Genomic DNA, 19,882 nt, shown 5'->3' on the forward strand with positions numbered 1-19,882 from the left:
CCCGCGCCAGCGCGCGGCCGCTCGGAGCCCGGCGAGGGCGGTGGAGCCAGCGAGAGAGGGCGGGTCGGGGTCAGCTGCTGCAGGCGGGCGGGTGCGGGGAGCTGTGGGCGGCCGCCTCGTCTCTTGCCGCCGCCCTCCGTTTGCCACGATGCCGGGGATCGACAAGCTGCCCATCGAGGAGACGCTGGAGGACAGCCCACAGGTTAGGCGGCGGGAGGCGAGGGAAGGAGTGGGGCTGGCCGATTCCAGGCCTGGCCCCGCCGCGGCCGCAGGTGCCCGCCCTGGCCCAGGTGGGCGCCGCCCCCCAGTATCCCTGCCGGTCGCGGGCGGCGCCCGGAGCTGCCGAGGCCGGGCCGCCCTCCCGAGGCCCGCGTGGGCCTGCGTCGCTGGGCCGAGAGCCGCGCTCGGGGTCTGGGAGTCGGCGGGCGGCGACCGAACCGCCGCCGCCGTGGCTGATGGGCCCGGCGGTCGCTACGCGCGCGGGGCTCCCTGGTATTTGACAAAAGATGCTTTTTAATTGCCGTGATGTGAGGTGATAAATCCAGATCCTGGAATTTTCTTTTCGAAAACCTCTTCGGAGGAAATGCAGGAGGAGAAAAGACCCTGTAGACTTAATGATTTCTGATCAAGCTAGGGAAGGAAATGGACAATTTTGGGGGGAAAATACTGAAAGTCTGTCGATTAGCCCGTGCGGAAAGCCCTCGGCGAAGCCCGTCACGGATCCCGGAGCCTCCCGGCCGAGCGTCGTGACCCTGAGTGCAGCCGCTGTCACTCGGGCGGTGCATGCGGAGAGGTGGACGGCGCCTTTGCGGCTCCACGAATGCTGCGCCCGGGTTGCAGACTTGGCTCTAGTAAACTCATCAAAATAAAAGCCCCGTGTTTTGTGCATTGGGGATGATGCTGGTGTGGTTGCTCTAGCTTAAGATAGTCTCTTAAGATAGGAAGACGTAACAGGGACTTATGTTTTCAGTACTGAAGAATGAAATCAGCTATGTTAAAAAAAAACATGCTAGTAGGGCCTGGAACTTGGGCTGAGAAACTTCATCCCTGGGCCTGTCTTTTTACACAATAAGGGATTCGAGACGAAGTTGCTCTTGGGCTGCCATTTAGAATGAAGACAGTTTTCTGAAATGTTCATTTAGAACTACAGTTGCACATATTTCCTGTGTCTTAATGGTTTAAATGACTCCAGAAGAACAGGAGGGAGAGGCTAGATCCCACTTTCCTGTATGACTTGTCTGCCATGGTGCTAGTTTTGACTGCCAAGTTGGAGTTGGGCTCTGATTGTAGAATTGATTGGGCTTTTTTTCACGCTGAAAGTTATCTTCACAGGCCCGATCCCCGCTGGTAATGTACTCTTATCAGCCTATACTGACACAAAGAGAGACCGACTTGGCTTATTTTGACTGCCAGAATAATAGCCAGTTCAAATATTTAATGACTTCTGTAGTATAAAGTTATAAGCTACATTTGTTTCAGATGTTTAGCAAAAATTTTGTGGGATGTATTGTTCAGGTACACTTTGTCATTTTACTTTTTTATAAGACTCAACAGGCTGCCTTACCTTTCTTCTCTTACCTGGCCTGGCTTTTATAAGGACTGCTCAGAATGGGTTTCACAGTGCCCTTAGCCATGACTTATGAGGAGGGTATAATCTGTTAATTTACCTAATTTCTTGAGTTTTTCACACAGTAAGTTTACAACTTGAGCATTAGTTTTTGTATTTTTTTTCTGTTTTTTACAAGCATGTGCCGTATTAGTATTAATTTTTAATGAAATAGCCACATTGATAGTCTTTAAATTTCTAGAAGTAATAAATCTGAACTAGTTAATATTTGTTTGGGAAAGTTAATTGGGACAACTGGGATTTAGAAAGGGAAAACTTGTGGCAAGAATGAAAGCCCTGGATTTGGGATTTAGGATATAGTCTTTACTGCCAGTTGGTATCTTCTACTTTATGGCAAGTCACTTAACTCTCTAAATTTCAGCTGTTATAGATAGTGAAATTTTAATCTTTGTACTTGATTATAAAAATAATAGTTGTTTGCTTCAGAAAAATTAAAGGTACAGAAAGCACAGAGTTACCTGTCCAGCACTCGGGAGTAAACTCTGTTAATGTTTTGCTTTCTTTTTTGTAGGTTTTTTTCCTTTCTCTTACACCTTTTAATGTGATTGAAATTATATTGTGTATAATGATTTTTATTTGACTTTAACTACACATGATAGCTTAAGTATCTTCACACGTTATTACATACTGAATAAACAACTCAAAGGTCACGTGTTTCCTTGACTGGCTTAATATGGTTGTCCTGTTGTTGTACTTTTGTAGTTTATATAGAGAGCTCAGATTAATGCTTTGGGACATAAATTTTTGTTCTTATCTGGACTGTTTATCTAGCATCAGTTCAGGTCAGTCGCTCAGTCATGTCCAACTCTTTACGACCCCATGGACTACAGCGCGCCAGGCCTCCCTGCCCATCACCAACTCCCAGAGTTTATTCATATTCATGTCTATTGAGTCAGTGATGCCATCCAACCATCTCATCTTCTGTCATCCCCTTCTCCTCCTGCTTTCAATCTTTCCCAGCATCAGGATCTTTTCAAGTGAGTCAGCTCTTCACATCAGGTGGCCAAAGTATTGGAGTTTCAGCTTCAACATCGATCCTTCCAATGAACACCCAGGACTGACCTCCTTTAGGATGGACTGGTTGGATTTCCTTGCAGTCCAAGGGACTCTCAAGAGTCTTCTCCAACACCACAGTTCAAAAGCATCAGTTCTTCGGCGCTCAGTTTTCTTTATAGTCCAACTCTCACATCTATACATCACACTGGAAAAACCATAGCCTTGACTAGACGAACCTTTGTTGGCAAAGTAATGTCTCTGCTTTTGAATATGCTGTCTAGGTTGGTCATAACTTTCCTTCCAAAGAGTAAGCATCTTTTAATTTCATGGCTGCAGTCACCATCTGCAGTGATTTTGGAGCCCCCCAAAATAAAGTTTTTCACTGTTTCCCCGTCTGTTTGCCAAGAAGTGATGGAACCAGATGCCATGATCTTAGTTTTCTGAATGTTGAGCTTGAAGCCAACTTTTTCACTCTCCTCTTTCACTTTCATCAAGAGGCTCTTTAGAAAAAAAAAAAAAGAGGCTCTTTAGTTCTTTTTCACTTTCTGCCATAAGGGTGGTGTCATCTGCATATCTGAGGTTATTGATATTTCTCCCAGCAATCTTGATTCCAGCTTGTGCTTCATCTAGCCCACTGTTTCCCTTGATGTACTCTGCATATAAGTTAAATAAGCAGGGTGACAATATACAGCCTTGACGTACTCCTTTCCCAATTTGGAATCAGTCTGTTGTTCCATGTCCAGTTCTAACTTGCTTCCTGACCTGTATGCAGGTTTCTCAAGAGGCAGGTCAGGTGGTCTGGCATTTCCATCTCTTTCAGAGTTTTCCACAGTTTATTGTGATCCACACAGTCAGAAGCTTTGGTATAGTCAATAAAGCAAAAATAGATGTTTTTCTGGAACTCTCTTGCTTTTTTGAAGATCCAGTGGATGTTGGCAATTTGATATCTGGCTCCTCTGCCTTTTCTAAAACCAGCTTGAACATCTGGAAGTTCACGGTTCACGTATTGTTAAAGTCTTGGTTTGAGAATTTTGAGCATTACTTTACTAGCATGTGAGATGAGTGCAATTGTGCAGTAGTTTGAGCATTCTTGGGCATTGCCTTTCTTTGGGATTGGAATGAAAACTGACCTTTTCCAGTCCTGCGGCCACTGCTGCATTTTCCAAATTAGCTGACATATTGAGTGCAGCACTTTCACAGCATCATCTCTTAGGATTTGAAATAGCTCACCTGGAATTCCACCACCTCCACTAGCTCTGTTCATAATGATGTTCCCTAAGGCCTACTTGACTTCACATTCCAGAATGTCTGGCTCTCAGTGAGTGGTTACACCATCGTGATTATCTGGGTCGAGAAGATCTTTTTTGTATCTTCTGCTTTTGTTAGGTCCATCCCATTTCTTCACTGAGCCCATCTTTGCATGAAATGTTTTCTTGGTATCTCTAATTTTGGTGAAGAGATCTTTAGTCTTTCCCATTCTATTGTTTTCCTCTATTTCTTTGCATTGATCACTGAGGAAGGCTTTCTTATCTCTCCTTGCTATTCTTTGGAACTCTGCATTCAAATGGGTCTATCTTTCCTTTCTCCTTTGCTTTTCACTTCTCTTCTTTTCACAGCTATTTGTAAGCCCTCGTCAGAGAGCCATTTTGCTTTTCTTCATTTTTCTTGGGGATGGTCTTGATCCCTGTCTCCTGTACAGTGTCATTTTACAGGATTTATCTAGCATAGAGTCTAAGAAGTTGATAACAGAAAGGAGGAAAATTTTTAAAGCTCCTGATATAGATGTATTTATTAGATTATTTAATCCTAATCAAACGTGGCCTGCCAACTGCTATATAAAACAGAACTTGGAAGTTGTGAAGGACTACCCTGAATTACAGTTACTATTTTTAGTTTTGTTGTGTGTGCCTAGTTGCTTCAGTCATCTCCGACTCTTTGCGACCCTTTGGACTGTAGCCTGCCAGGCTTCTCTGTGCATGGATTCTCCAGGCGAGAATTCTAGCGTCGGCTGCCATGCCACCTAGGGTACTTCCCGACCCAGGGATCAAACTTTGGTCTCTTAAGTCTCCTACATTGGCAGGCGGGTTCTTTACCACTAGCACCACTTGGGAAGCCCCTCTTTTTAGTTTTACTTTACAGTAACTAAGTATTAAAATAGAGGTATATTTGCAAGTCCAAATCCAGATAATTGAACAAAAACATTTTTAAGTTTATCTTGCTCAAACTGTACCATTCTGCAAAAGATAGCATTTGTTGAAGTAGGAAATCTGAAGCCTATACTAGATACCTTATCCATGTTTACATATTGTTTTTAAGTCAGAAACTTTCTGTTTAGTAAGCACAGATATAATCTTTAAAAAATAATTGATTTTATGTGTAGATAAATATCAGTGATTCATCCAAGCTAGAACTGGGAACTCCAGTCCCAAATGGAGGCTTTTCTCTTTGGCATAATGTGAAATACTCATAGATTATGAGGTGCACTTTTTTTGATTCACATTTTGATATCTCTTATATTGAGATGCCTCTTATACTTGATGTTGTTTTCCTTGTAAATTGCCTGCAAATGTACACACTTGGTTATTTCTCCTAGTGACGTGGCTGCACCAAGTGCAGCTTTTCAGTGTGCAGCCAACAAATCAATTTAACAACCACTTGAAGGATTATCAGTCTTGTTTTTTGTCTGAAAATATTTCTTTGACAGCTGGTAAAATGAAGCAAGTGTTGCCATCAAAACTTGCTGACTGGATATCAATAGTTTGGAAGAAAAATACTGGAGATAAAAGTGGAGCGCTTCTAAGAAATATTTGTCACCTGCTTGCGGCACAGAATAATACTGGATGTGAAAACATGGCTAGTGATGACTCTTATGCCAAAAAAATACAAGAGTTGAAATTATAGGGACTTCCCTGGTGGTCCAGTGGTTAAGACTCTGTACTTTCAATGCAGGGAGCGCAGGTTCAGTTCCTGGTCAGGGAAAAAAACATGCAGCATGGTATAGACAAAAAAAAAAAAGAGTTGAAATTTTAGAGTTGTATTAATTTAGGCAATTTGTGTTTTCTTTTTTTGTGTTTATTTGAGGGTTATATATAGAATTGTGCCAAAGATCTGTTCCCATGAATATAAAGTAAAAACTTCAAAGCATAAGAAAATTTCAATTCATAGCTTAGTTGCCAGCATTATTTTGTTTATTATACACGCATACTCAGTTGCTCAGTCATATCCATCCCATGGACTGTGGCCTATCAGTCTCCTCTGTCCATGGAGTTCTCCAGGCAATAATACTGGAGTAGGTTGCCATTTCCTACTTCAGGGGATCTTCCCGACCTAGGGATCGAACCTGGGTCTCCTGCATTGCAGGCAGATTTTTTACTGTCTGAGCCACCATAAAACTGGTGCAGCTCACAGTGGATGTCATCATAGATTCTATGAAATGGTACCATATTGATTGCATTTGTGTAAGCTGCTAACTGTAAACAGTCATTATACAATTTTGAACTTGATATTATGAACTTAAAAACACAGGGAAGCTGTTTCAACCCTGTTTGAGGCTAAGAACATCTTTTTAAGTTTACTACATGTTTTTGCATAATGTTTTATTCCTTGAATCAGAATGATCATTTTTGAAGATAAAAAGAAAAACCTAAGTGGCAGATTTTTCTTAGGAATAGAACTACCTAAACAGGATTTCATGACGTTTTCTTTTTTACATATTAAAATAATGCTTGGGGAATGAGAGTAGGGCACTAGAGCTTAAAAAAAAATTCTGTCAGATTTAAATCTCTGAGGCATACTTTGGTTTCTTTTGAGAGTGTATAAATTTTTTTCATTTTTAAATCTCTGGGGCATTGGGAAGTACAGGACTGAGATAAACTAGGTTCATATACTGGCATGATTTTGTGCTGCCTTTTTTTTTTTTTTTTTTTAAATCATAGTGACTTGGCTGCTTCTTTTGAAAATAGGAAGCTAAGGAAGTTGATTTTTTAAGAACCAATTTCTAAGGCTAAGGTGTAAATTAACTAATTGTACAATAAAAGTAGACCCTGATGCTGGGAAGGATTGAAGACAGCAGGCTAAGGGAACGACAGAGGATCAGATGGTTGGATGGTATCACCAACTGCATGGACATGAGTTTGGGCAAGTTCTGGAAGTTAGTGATGGACAGGAAAGCCTGGAGTGCTGCACAGTCCATGGGGTTGCAAAGAGTTGAACAGGACTGAGCGACTGAACTGACTGACAATAGAAGTACAAAGTTGCTTTGTAGATTTTAAGATGTAATTATCTCAATAACGATTGAAATTAAATTCTTCGCCTGCCTATGGGATATAAAAAGGTGATCATAGTTTGCCTTAATATGCTGTTTTTATCTCTAACAGTCTGAACATTTACTGACTGACAAGTTTTTACTCTGAAAGTGCAGGTAATCTTTACATGCCCATGCTCCTTGTGCAAAAAAAAAAAAAAAGCCTAACAATATAGAAATGTATAAAGAAAAAGTAACCCCAAAGTCTGCACTCAGAAAAAATCTTGTTAGCATTTTACAGGCCATGTTGGGGATGGGAAGCGGCACTGAGGTGTGATTTTGGATTACAGTGGGGAGGGGTTTGATATCAATACAACTAGAAGAGACTGGAAAAAGAGAAATAATCATACTAAATTATCCTATGAAGAGATATTTAAAATATTTATACATGCAGTAATGTTAATTTAGTCCTATCTGAGTCTGTAGATTTAGTCTTAGTTTAATTGCAGACTCGCTAATTCATAAAACTATACCTTTGTTGCTCTTTCTGAGGTTTGTGTGACATAGTTGGAAAATCTCTCTGTTTTAATGAAGTGAAATTGAGAATAAAGAACTCTGACATCTTGGCATTTCTATCAAAAGAGAGAAAATAGATTAAAACTCAGAACTTTTAAGAGTTCCAGTATCCTATGATTTTTCCTTCCTTTAGGGGAAAAAAAAAAGATTTCCACTTGACTTATATAATGGTTAACATAAACTTACTGCTTTTATTTTATACAGACAAGGTCTTTACTGGGTGTATTTGAAGAAGATGCCACAGCTATTTCCAACTATATGAACCAGTTGTATCAGGCTATGCATCGGATTTATGATGCACAGGTAAAGAACTAAAGGCTGACTTAGTGCTTTCATAAAATGAATCTTTAAGCCTATGGGGACAGAAATAGTATGTCTCTTATTTACTGGTGTTTAGCCCTGTCTGCATTGCAGAGTAATAAACATTTGTTGAATAGATGAGTGAAGATTAAGTATTTTGTATTACAGAGCTCACATTTCCGTTACGGTGTATAGTTTGTAGCACCACAAAAGTGATGATCATATGCTCCTCTTCCCCAGAGTAAGGACTTTCTTAGTGAAACTCATTGATAGTGATCTTTGCCTAAGATTTGACTGAAAACCCCATATTGTCACCAGTATTTTCTCTAATCATGTTTTTAATCTTATGGGATACTTCCCCTTTTTGAGCAGAGGACTTGAAAGTAGCTAGCCTCCATCTAGTTAGAAGGTAATAAAGATTAGATATAGCTCCCAGGTATCAGAAGATGAATTTTAAAAGAAGGTAACTAAATTTTTTAGTTGAATAGACAAAAGCCTGTGTTTATGCACCGTAATTATAAACTTTAACAGCAACCTGGGTCCTGTGATAAACTCTCTTTGGGATTAATTAAGAGCACCAGTTTCTTTTTTTTTTCTCCTTAATTTCTCTTCTTTCTGAACTCAAAGGTTCATTAGGTACTTTAAAGTTACTGTGATAGTTATTTATTTTGCTTAGTGATAGGTCTCTCAAGAATTTGATTTCTGACTACATAGATTAATGTGTAAAAGAAAAATGACATTTGTCATTATACTCATCACTGAAAAAAGTCTTCAAACAAAAGTATTGCCTTCATATGGCTGTGTTGCTGTACTGTATGACTAGGTCGACCACATTTTGGTTGTATGTTATTAAATGCTTCATAGTCTATTATCAGCATTTAGAGAACAGGGATAATCAGTCAACACTGTAGACTGTCTTAAGATTTTGCTAAATAACGTTATATACAGCTTACTTCTAGCTTTAACTATTGGTTTTTATTAGCTGAAAAGAAAAAGCACACGTCAGAAACACTGCTAAATTTCTTGATGGTGTCTATGTCATGGTTTGAGTCTCCCTTTAAAGTGCTTTAGTTGTAGTTCCCTTTCCAGTGATTTAAGAGAACATGTACAGTATTTAAGTGATGAATAAAAGTGCCGTAGGTATCTTCAATTAAGTTTTTTCTTTATCTGTACTATTGTGTTAATTTGAATGTTCATCTTTTCCAGAATGAATTAAGTGCAGCAACACACCTGACTTCAAAACTTTTAAAAGAATATGAGAAACAGGTACCGTATATGAAAGTTTTAAAAATATGATTTAAAATGTGTCGTGATACAGTATCTATATAGATAAACAGAATTTCTTTTCAGTAATTCTAAGCATTTTAGAACTCATAGAAGGTAATTTTGATATGCTATTGAAATTCCATTATGCACTTATGTGTAATTTTAATGACTTTATGTGAGAGACAGAGGCTATCTGATTTACCTCTTTTTTCAAATGAAGAAACTGAGGCTTGCTCAAGGTTACACAGCTGGCTAGCAGAGGAACTGGAGCTAATTTTAAATATCTGAATTCCTAGTGTGGTGTGTATTCCTATATATCATGTTGATTGGTTACTTAGACATTTTAATTAATGTGTACTAAAATTCTATGAATTACACTATTTTAAAAAATGATGTTTTTAGAGCTTATTCAAAATTTGTGAAGTTTTCTGAAGTTATTTAAAAATGAAAATTATAATGCCACTCACAAAAGACATAGAGCATTGGACCTTTACTTCATCTCTGTTTCTCACTTTTCAGCGTTTTCCACTGGGGGGTGATGATGAAGTTATGAGTTCTACTTTGCAGCAATTTTCAAAAGTTATAGATGAGGTAAATGCTTACTTAATTTTGCTTGGATAAGAAATCTTATAATTAAGTTAGTTAAGTTGTTTAGCGTTTATTGGGAACTTTTATTATGATTTTTATGAGTAAATCTCAATTATAAAAGATTACTATTTAAAGAAGGACCTTGTTTCCAAATCTTGGTGACTGTCTTATAAAAATAACACTTTATATGTCGGATTAAAACAAATTGTTTTCAAGGAATAAGTGTATAATTGTGCTCTCTTTACTCTCATGTAACATTCAGCCTTTTATTGTGTTGTTTAATGTAGGCAGGGAGAGAAGAGTTAAGCTGTTAACTAATCACAGGACTGCCAGGGAATTCCCTGCCTGTTTTTTAATTGGGTTGTGTTTTAGTCCTATATTTAGGAGTTCCTCATTCTAAAGAATACATGTCCCTTATCAAATATGTGACTGGTAAATATTTGCTGCTACTCTGTGGGTTGTTTTTTTGTGTTCTTGATAGCATCCTTTGATGCATAAAAGTTAATTCTGATGAAATCCTGTTTCTATTTTCTTTGGTTGCTTGTGCTTTTGTGTCATATCTTAATAACCATTGCTAAATCCAAGATTATCACATGTTTTCTTCTGAGAGTTTTAAATGGAACATTTTTGACTGTCAAAAAGTTCTGTGATGTTAGTGTTCCCTTATGTAAATTTCACCAACATCTTTTTTTTTTTTTTTTTTTAAACTACACTTCTACTACAGAGCAAGTGGGATCTTAGTTCCCCAACCAGGTATCAAACCTGCGACCCCTGTAGTGGAAGTGCAGACTCTAAACTGCTGGATGCCATAGAAGTCCCTGTATCAACACCCTCTTACTAGATTTTTTGTAATTTCCTTAATGCTGGTTGATTGTCTGTTTTTAGTTATTTGGGGTTTTTGATCTTTCTTTTACCAGCTTAGCTCTTGTCATGCGGTACTTTCAACGCAGCTTGCTGATGCCATGATGTTCCCCATTACCCAGTTTAAAGAAAGAGATCTGAAAGGTATTGAACTAAGCTTATGTTTACTTTCATTAGCTGTCAGAATATCACTGCTTATAAAATGTGTATCATTGTACACCTTAACCATTTCTGACTGTATCAGTTTTACTTCAGTTGTTAAACATTTATAGGGGGTCCTGCTAGATGTTAAGCTATATACTGAGGATTACTGATATGAGTAAGATGCCACTTTCCTTGAAAAAGCTCAGAGTAGCAGATAGTAAACATAATTATGGTACTCTGTCTCTTGTAATTTGGGATGAGCATGGTGCAGTGAACGCTGGCTCAGAGGAGGGTGTCAGGAAGGCTTCACCACAGATGTGACAGGAGCATTGAACAATGAAGAAGAATTTGCCAAGAGAAGAGAGTCATTGTTTGATGAGAGGGACCAGAAAGCACAAAGTTATGGGTTGTAGAAATACATGGCTTGCTTTGAGAAATTCAGTGTGGCTGCAATGTTGCCTGTGTTGAGGCATGGTGGGAGATACCTCTAGAAATAGATTAGATCATGCTAAAGATGTTGGACTTGAGCTTATAAGTAAAGGGAAGACAATGGAGGTCTTTAAGAAGTGGACCTATTCTAACTGTTTTTGGACGACGGATTTGATGCTAGGAGAATGGACCCGGACGTTGTGAGAGTGCAGTGAGTCATGACCAAGGCCTCTGCTGGGACAGTGGCATAGGAGATGAGCTGTGTGGGTGGGTTGGAGTGATGGAGGCATGGGGGCTGGCCCGTCTAATGCGCGTGTCTCAGTAGCTTGTGGTGGGTTTGTTTTCCCCCATTGCGTATTATCAGTTGATAAAATGAGAGCTTTATAGACTTATCTTACACAGTACATAGATAGAATAAAAATGTTGAGCTAATGTATCAGTGATCATAAACTATTTAATGATACATGGAATAAAGACAGATGTATTTTAGAGATGGAATTAAAATGTCTTGGTAATCTTCAAGAATAATCTTTTCCAAGATCAAGAAACAAGACCTCTTTTCTCAGTCTAAGGGAACTGAATATCAAAATCTTGTCAATAAAATGTTTCTCATTCAGCATTTGAACTTATTAGAGTCCATATCAGAAGATCAGTAAGTTGGATTCTGGTACTAAATCAGGATATTTGTATATTTGAGAATTTGTAGTAGTTTTAAAATTTTTATTTTTCTGTCATATTATAATTTGTGGCAAGTACAATTTCTGGGGGTGTAACAGTTGCTAATGAAAGTAAATGTTCCCCAGGGCTAGTTGAAACAGTAACTTTTTCACTTTAAATGTTGAAGTTTGAAATATTACTTGGAGTTTTAATTGTAGCTTAAATTTCTAAACATAATTTAAGATAGTTCATAAATATGCTAAACATAAATTATTCTTGAACTTTTCCAGAAATATTGACATTAAAGGAAGTGTTTCAGATTGCTAGTAATGGTAAGCTCTTACTACTTTGTACACTTATTTCTTGCAATGATGCAAATGATGCATTTCTTTATCAACAAAAACCTGTGGCTAGATTTTAGGTAATAATCGAAAAGAAACTAATCTAATTAAAAACTTAAGTGACTATTATTTAAATCTGTTGTTATTTAAGTTGCTCTGTTTGTCCTAGTCCTAGAAGAAAAATTTTAAAGGAAGTTAAATCTTGTGGTTTGTTACCATCATGATACCTGAGAAGGTGGCATATATTTTTCCTTCCTCATTTTCCTGTATATTTCACATTTTCTTTAATGAGTATTTGCTGTTTTTGTACTAAAAATACTTTAAAAAAACTTTTAGTAGACTACTGTTTCCTTGAAATGAAATGTTTTTACCAATTTAATAAATAGAAACATACTTTAGGGTGTTTCTGTGTGGCTGTGAGGAACAAAAGGGTTCATTGATCACATAGTAGAGAATTCTTATTTTGCTTCAGTATATCTGTTGAAAGATGCACATGTGAAACCCATTAGAGAGAGCACTTAGAAGTTTTGCAAAGTATTATTGCATTGTTGTTAATAGTCATTTCTGTTTTCCAGATCATGATGCTGCAATTAACAGATATAGCAGATTGTCCAAAAAAAGAGAAAATGACAAGGTCTGGTACATATTACTGCTCCTTCAGTATCACAGTTAATGGGCTTCCCTGGTGGCTCAGTGGTTAAGAACCTGTGTGCCGATGCAGGAGATGTGGGTTCCATCCCTGGTTCAGAAAGATCCCCTGAGAAGGAAATGGCAACCCACTCTGTTATCTTGCCTGGAAAATCCCATGGACAGAGGAGCCTGGTGGGCTACAGTCCATGGGGTCAAAAAGAGATACAACTTAGTAACTAAACAACAACAACAAATCACAATTAACAACTCTTTCATTAGATGGTCTACTTTTTCTGGTTTAAAAATGGTTGCCAGCAGTAACTTCATGCTGTATTACCCTTAGTTTATTCTTTTCTGCAGTTATTTTAGAGCCTTTCTGTTAACTGTTAATTGTTAGATAATTAATAGTTGTCTTTTTAAACGAAATATTTTTCTGGTGATAGAATTGAATAAGTAAACATAACTATTCCAAAAGTGTAATTGATGCCCAGGTGTAACATCACCGCCTTTCTCTTTGTATTTTGATCACACTGCATTTGTTTTGTTATATATATGTATTCAAAAGTGTGTTCTGAGATATTGTGGTGGAAATGTTGAACTGTTACATACTTAACTGAACGAAATTCTGCCATGAGGACCTCCTCCTTTACAGAGAATATGTATGTTACGTGTGGATGGATGGATAGATGAGTAGGCCTCCACTAGGTATTTGTGAGTGAGGTAGTCTCTGTGCCTGGGAATTGTATCTGCAGCCTCACCTGCATCTGCTGGTGGCGGCACAGTGACCACTTGTGGGAATCCACAGTTAGGTATGATTGATAGTGTAGCAGCCACTGTGACACAGAAAGGGGGTAGTTGTCACACAACCAGTACACAGGCTTGCTTTCTTTGACTACTCAATTCGGTGCAGATATTAATAAAATATGTACATTTTAAGATCTACATTCGTTTGTTATTTTGACACAAAGAAGTAATTAAAGACTCTGAGGATGAATTTTATTTTACATTGCCTCTGGCTGTTACAGGTAATTTTAAAAAAATATTTCCACTAATTTACTTGAAAAATTTGTTGAGCACCTACTACATATTGGTGACTATGGGGAAACAGCGTGCACAGGCTCCACTTCTGTCTTCAGTGAGTGGATAATCCACATTTATTAAAGGCTTCCTGTATGAAGGTATGAGGCTAGAGCAGCTGCCAGAATACGGGATCAACACGGAGTTAAGTGCAGTAAAGAAGTCTTAACAAAATGCTGGGAGAGCACAGACAGGGCCGCATATCTTTTGATTGGTAAGTTGAGAAAGGTTATACTTTTAGGCGGTGCCATTTGCACTGAAGATGAGCAGATATCAGTGGTTTGGGGTTAGGGGAGAGAGCATTTCTGGAAGAAAAACAGCCTCTGCAGAAGCACATGGTAGGGTCGGGAGAGTGTAAAAGTTAAGCGCACTGGCTCTGGAGTCACACTGCTTGGGGACTGATCTCAGCTCTGTGGCTTATTTGCCTGAGGTCATACACTGGTTAGTTAATTTCCCTCTCAAAAAACTCAGTAGTGGTAAAGATGAAAGAGAATGCATACAGATTACCTGACTTTTAGCAATTATTATTATTTCTTGCAATAATTATGATAATAGAAAGGTAATCATTTCAGTACATCTGGAGCAGAGGATGTATTGGGAGGAGGTATGACTAAACAGGAAGAAAGTAGTTTGCGGCCAGGTTACTATGCTAATGACTGAAATACGTGTTATCGAGAGTAGGCAGCCACCGAAGGATTTTAAGCGAATGAGTAATAACATGCAGTTGTGTTAACAGAATTAAAAAATACTAAGCTAGAGGGAATCCAATGAAAAGGTACTGGAATAATTTGCAAAGGTATTAGAAGAGCCTCAGATAAGGTTGCTATTGAAAGAGGAGAGGAAGGAATGCTTTTCAGAGATACTTCGTAAATAGAATTGACAAGACTTATGGTAGGAGGAGGAACAAAAAATGAGTCCTAAAATTCTTTGATGATGGGATGGATCCAGGAGAAATTGAGAGAGCCAAATAGAGGAGCAAGTTTTATAGGGAGCATACTGTCTTCAGCTGTGTACATTTTCAGCACACACACACGACTAAAGAACCCCCCTGGAGATCTGTTTCCGTTGACAACTGAGAGAACGAAGGGCAAGAGATATCAGCTGGGGAGTCATTGGTGTATTGGAATATTCTTGGTACTTGATTTGGTATTCTAAGGAAAGCAGGAAAAGAGAAGAGACAGAATATATTATGTAACAGGTGCTCAATGAGTATTTGTCATCTGAGTACAACAAGGGACGTGGTTTAAGTGTGGGTGAAGGAAAACAAATATAAGAAAAGAGGCACAGTAGGGGGAGAACCAGAGAACTAGGAGAAGAATGGTATGCTGTGAACTCAGAAAGGTCAAAGATTAATGGCTAAGCTAAACCCAGACTGTTTGCTTTTCCTCCAGGCTTTAGTTCAGTCACTATACCATTCTCAGTTATTTGCAGAATTCTGCTTTTAATGTGCATTTTAAAAAGAAAGTGGTTGATAGTAAAACAGGGAAACTATCTTATCCAATATTCTGCAGGATTTTTATCTCAGAAAATAAGAAAGCTATGTACAGTTGCTGGCAATGCACTTTTTTCCTTGGATAGTCTCTTCCCGTTGGCCACCACTAAAGGTAATTTAAAATCAAATAAATAATTGGATTTTTAATCTTTTCACTCAAAGGTGAAGTATGAAGTAACAGAAGATGTCTACACTTCGAGAAAAAAACAACACCAGACCATGATGCATTATTTTTGTGCGTTAAATACTCTTCAGTACAAAAAGAAAATAGCATTGTTAGAACCTCTTCTGGGGTATATGCAAGCTCAGGTGAATACTGTACTGTATTTTGGTTTGTAACTGTCCTGAGAACTTTCTTTTAAGTTAGATTTTTATGTTAAATGTAAAGATATTACAAACTAAGTTCAAATACTCATTTTTGTCTGTTTTTAAAGCATTTTTTAAAATGTCGTCAGTGTGCTATCTTAAGGAAGTTAGAAGGGTTTTCCTTGCAAATGAAGATTTCAGATATTTTAGGGTAAATTAAACACACTTACCTTGGATTTAGACCTTGTCCATCTCAGCTGAGGACAGCAAACAGAAAGCTAAAGCACTCCGGAGCTACTTCTATTGCTCAAGCTTCCAACCACTCTTGTTTTATAATAAATCTGAAAGAGAATAGACATGCTTGAGTTTGTCTCATGTTCCTTGCATACCTCCTGAGTTAAACTGGATAAACTCCAAAGTATTCCAAGAGTGGTACATCAGGAAGGAGGCTAGAAAATTAAGTTTGAGTAACATAAAACAAAATGGCAGTGCTCTAAAAGGAAGAGTTTATGAATATTCCTTTGAAAATGAGTGCTTATTATTCCTCTGATATAAAACTTACTTATCTTTGTAGTAAACATGAAACAGTTTATCTATATGACTTAACTTGAAATGTTTGAAAATACCTTTTCTAATTTTAAAAACTTACTTACCAAAAAAAAAAAAATTACTTACCATATGTATGTGTTACTGTATAAGAGGGTGCATGGTGAAATTTAAATGTAGTCTCTTCAGTGACTCTGTGCTCAGTAAAAATCACTGTAAACTACAACCTGTTTTTACACAAATGGGAATAACCTTTTTCACTTAACTATGTATCTTGGCGATTGTGTATACGATTCATTCTAAGTATTTTGTTTGTGTGTGTGTGTTTCTGTTGTTGACCCTCCCACTCCCACACCCTCTTGCCCCAGATAAGTTTCTTTAAGATGGGTTCTGAAAATCTCAATGACCAACTGGAAGAATTCTTAACTAATATTGGAACAAGTGTACAGAAGTAAGTATTTTCTTCCTTAAAACTGAAAATGAAGTTATGAGAATAAGCTAACAGCTAAATACCATAATCTAAAATTATTTAGCACTTAATTTCAGATGGGCTGTTTTCCCTGCTATGGGAGTGTGTCTTGAGTGGCTTGTGGATGTTTCTTGGTTTTCTCACCATCTTTTCCACAGCATTTGAACTCTGAATTTCATAACAGTGTCAAATCGGATGGTATTTTTATTGATTTGAAACTAGGTTTTGTATCTGAATATAATAGACACCTAATAGTAATTATCCATAGGTGAATTATCTTCACAGTTATCTGAATTGTAGAGTATGGATGGGAGATTATTAAATAAATCTAGAGAGAGAAAAAGCAGTTCTAATCAGCTTCAAAATCCGAGCAGTCGTGTGGTTAAACTGTGATATGGAGAGAGATGAAAATGATAACTGTTTAAAGGCACAGGACAGAGTAGTTTGAAAATTCCTCCAAAGTGAGTCATTCGGTGTGGATTCATTAGCTTTGGAATTTGGTATTGTTTTCAAAATATGTAAAGTTTCAAAACATAAAGCTGCTTTATAGCATGCTACTGCTGTTCTTTAGGAAAACAGACAGAACAAATATACAGATAAATGAGATTGGTGAGGTGTTCTTTGTTCTGGTTGGTAGTAAATAATCTCTTCTCTCTGTTAGTGTTCGCAGGGAAATGGACAGTGATGTAGAGACCATGCAGCAGACGATAGAGGACTTGGAAGTAGCCAGTGACCCCTTATATGTGCCTGACCCAGATCCCACAAAATTTCCTGTTCATCGAAACTTAACCCAAAAGGCTGGATACCTTAATGCTAGGAAGTAAGAAAACTATTGTTATTTTCATATATTATGTATCAATTAAGGCAATAGCAAGTCAATATAATATATAATTGATATCTCCAAATTGTTTTTATTTTACTAAATATAGAATCTTTTTACTAATATCACAATTAGTATTTATGTCAGCTTTTTGACTGATGAGGTACATGAGTAATTTTCAAAAGTAAAATTCTATTTAGATTTTTATCAAATGATTCAATTATTTTAAACAGTGAAACCAATTAGAGTTTAAATAAATGGCATAACAAGTAAATGTTATGATAATCATTATCATAATTTAAAATATATGTAATCGCACCATCAAGTCAAATGTTAGTTTTTACCTGAAGAAAGGATAAAGCAAGATAACCCTCGAAGTAAAATAAATTCTTTTGTTTTGAATTTATTCCCTTGAATGTTGGACTGTATTTTATGGAGCGTCATTATAATAGCTATAATTTGATCATTTCCAGTCTTGTTTTGGAAATATATACATGCACACTCACGCAAGGGGGTCAGCATATGTGAATTTATAACTGAAAAACTGATGTTTATGTTTTTTAGGCACCTTCATGCCATTTTACCTGGCTTGTTATTAAAGAATAAATGTACTTTCTTCATTTAGTAAAACAGGCTTGGTGTCATCTACCTGGGACAGACAGTTTTACTTCACGCAGGGTGGAAACCTAATGAGTCAGGCCCGTGGGGACGTAGCAGGAGGCCTGGCCATGGACATAGACAACTGCTCAGTAATGGCTGTGGACTGTGAAGACAGGCGCTACTGTTTTCAGATCACTTCTTTCGATGGCAAAAAGTTAGTATATTTCTCTACTATTTAAAAAAAACTGTCATATCTTAAACTACTGAAATGTAGGGTAATTCCTTTGCATTTGGACATTGTGTAGATCTTTTAGAATGATTATGTATCAGGATAATTTTCATTTTAATTTTGTAGAAATTAGTTGAATTTTCCTTTTTGACTTGCATAAATGATGTCTTAATATTTTGAGGCTGTCAAAGCAAGTTTATGTGGTAAAGACGTATGATTTCGTGTTAAGAGATTGGTCACTGAAAGTCCAGCATGGTGTCAGGAAGGCAGCACAAGTTAGTATAAAGAGTTTCAGCATGGGGTCAGAAAGTTTGAATTCTGGATCCACCAGCTACTTAATAGTCTTAGACAAGTTACCTAACCTCTCTAAGCTTCATTTTTCTACTTGTAAAATGAGGGGAGGGAGGGTCTTCATTTCTATTTTATAAATTGTTATGAAGACTAGAAATCTAACATATGTAATGTGCCCAGTGTGTAGTAGGTGCTAATGATAATATTTTTAAATGTTAATCATATATTTCTGATCATATTAATTATTTAGGCCATTAATATTTATATGCCATGTTAAAAATTTCTGTTACCTTTGCATTAAACAAGAATTTCATAAAATAGCTTTTAAAACAAATTTTTGAGATGCACAGAAAAAATATAAAAGGGAGTATGAAAAAAAGTTATAACCTTACTAACCAGAAGCAGCAATTAACTTTTTGGCTATTGCCTTACAGTTTTTATATTTTATTCTAAGTACATTTTTTAAATAGTTAAGAAAATACTGAATGTTTATTTCATAGTCCTTCTGTAAATATGTAATGGATGTCAATTACTGTGTGCCATTTATGACACCAGATGTTGGGAGTCCCTGTGTTCATTTGTCCAAATTACCAAACTGTTAATGTTACTGGATGTATTTACATTTTTATATTTTCAGTTTTCTGCTAATGCTTAACATGATTTTCCATTTCATATTCCCAGTGTGATGCAAAATTGGCAAAAACAATTTTTTTTCCTAACTCTTAAAATATTAACCTCTATAGATGAACCTAGCACCTATAATACAGAGTGAGGTAAGCCAGAAAGTGAAAGACAAATATTGTATATTAATGCATGCATGTGGAATATAGAAAGATGGTACTGGTGAACCTGCAGGGCAGCAATGGCAACGCAACATAGAGAACAGACTTGTGGGCACAGTGGGGGAAGGAGAGGGTGGCATCAATTGCAAGAATAGCGTGGAAACATACATTCAGTTCAGTTCAGTTAAGTTGCTCAGTTGTGTCCAATTCTTTGCAACCCCATGAACTGCAGCACGCCAGGCCTCCCTGTCCATCACCACCTCCTGGAGTTCACCCAAACCCATGTCCATTGTGTTGGTGATGCCATCCAGCCATCTCATCCTCTGTTGTCCCCTTCTCCTCCTGCCCTCAATCTTTCCCAACATCAGGGTCTTTTCAAATGAGTCAGCTCTTCACATCAGGTGGCCAAAGTATTGTAGTTTCAGCTTCAACATCAATCCTTCCAATGAACACCTAGGACTGATCTTCTTTAGGATGGACTGGTTGGACCTTGCAGTCCCAGGGATTCTCAAGAGTCTTCTCCAACACCACAGTTCAAAAGCATCAATTCTTTGGCACTCAGCTTTCTTTATAGTCCAACTGTCACATCCATACATGACTACTGGAAAAACC

General features: G+C 37.5%; 1 protein-coding gene and 1 non-coding gene across 2 annotated transcripts in view; both read left to right on the plus strand.

Annotated features, from left to right (window-relative positions):
• Positions 1-19: 19 nt before the first annotated feature.
• The window catches only part of APPL1 (adaptor protein, phosphotyrosine interacting with PH domain and leucine zipper 1), a 32,998-nt gene continuing 13,135 nt past the window's right edge, over positions 20-19,882 (plus strand). The window contains exons 1-11 of the mRNA XM_040246426.1: positions 20-202; positions 7,647-7,745; positions 8,949-9,008; positions 9,528-9,599; positions 10,514-10,601; positions 11,978-12,019; positions 12,604-12,662; positions 15,390-15,536; positions 16,448-16,530; positions 17,210-17,368; positions 17,994-18,182. Coding sequence (XP_040102360.1) covers positions 149-202; positions 7,647-7,745; positions 8,949-9,008; positions 9,528-9,599; positions 10,514-10,601; positions 11,978-12,019; positions 12,604-12,662; positions 15,390-15,536; positions 16,448-16,530; positions 17,210-17,368; positions 17,994-18,182 — 1,052 coding nt within the window. The 5' untranslated portion in view covers positions 20-148. The remainder of the gene's footprint in view (positions 203-7,646; positions 7,746-8,948; positions 9,009-9,527; positions 9,600-10,513; positions 10,602-11,977; positions 12,020-12,603; positions 12,663-15,389; positions 15,537-16,447; positions 16,531-17,209; positions 17,369-17,993; positions 18,183-19,882) is intronic.
• Positions 5,530-5,602, plus strand: TRNAE-UUC. Its single transcript has one exon. It is a non-coding gene; the product is annotated as a tRNA-Glu (tRNA).

The sequence above is a fragment of the Oryx dammah genome, unplaced genomic scaffold, assembly GCF_014754425.2.
Source record: "Oryx dammah isolate SB20612 unplaced genomic scaffold, SCBI_Odam_1.1 HiC_scaffold_9, whole genome shotgun sequence".
Classification (NCBI taxonomy): domain Eukaryota; kingdom Metazoa; phylum Chordata; class Mammalia; order Artiodactyla; family Bovidae; genus Oryx; species Oryx dammah.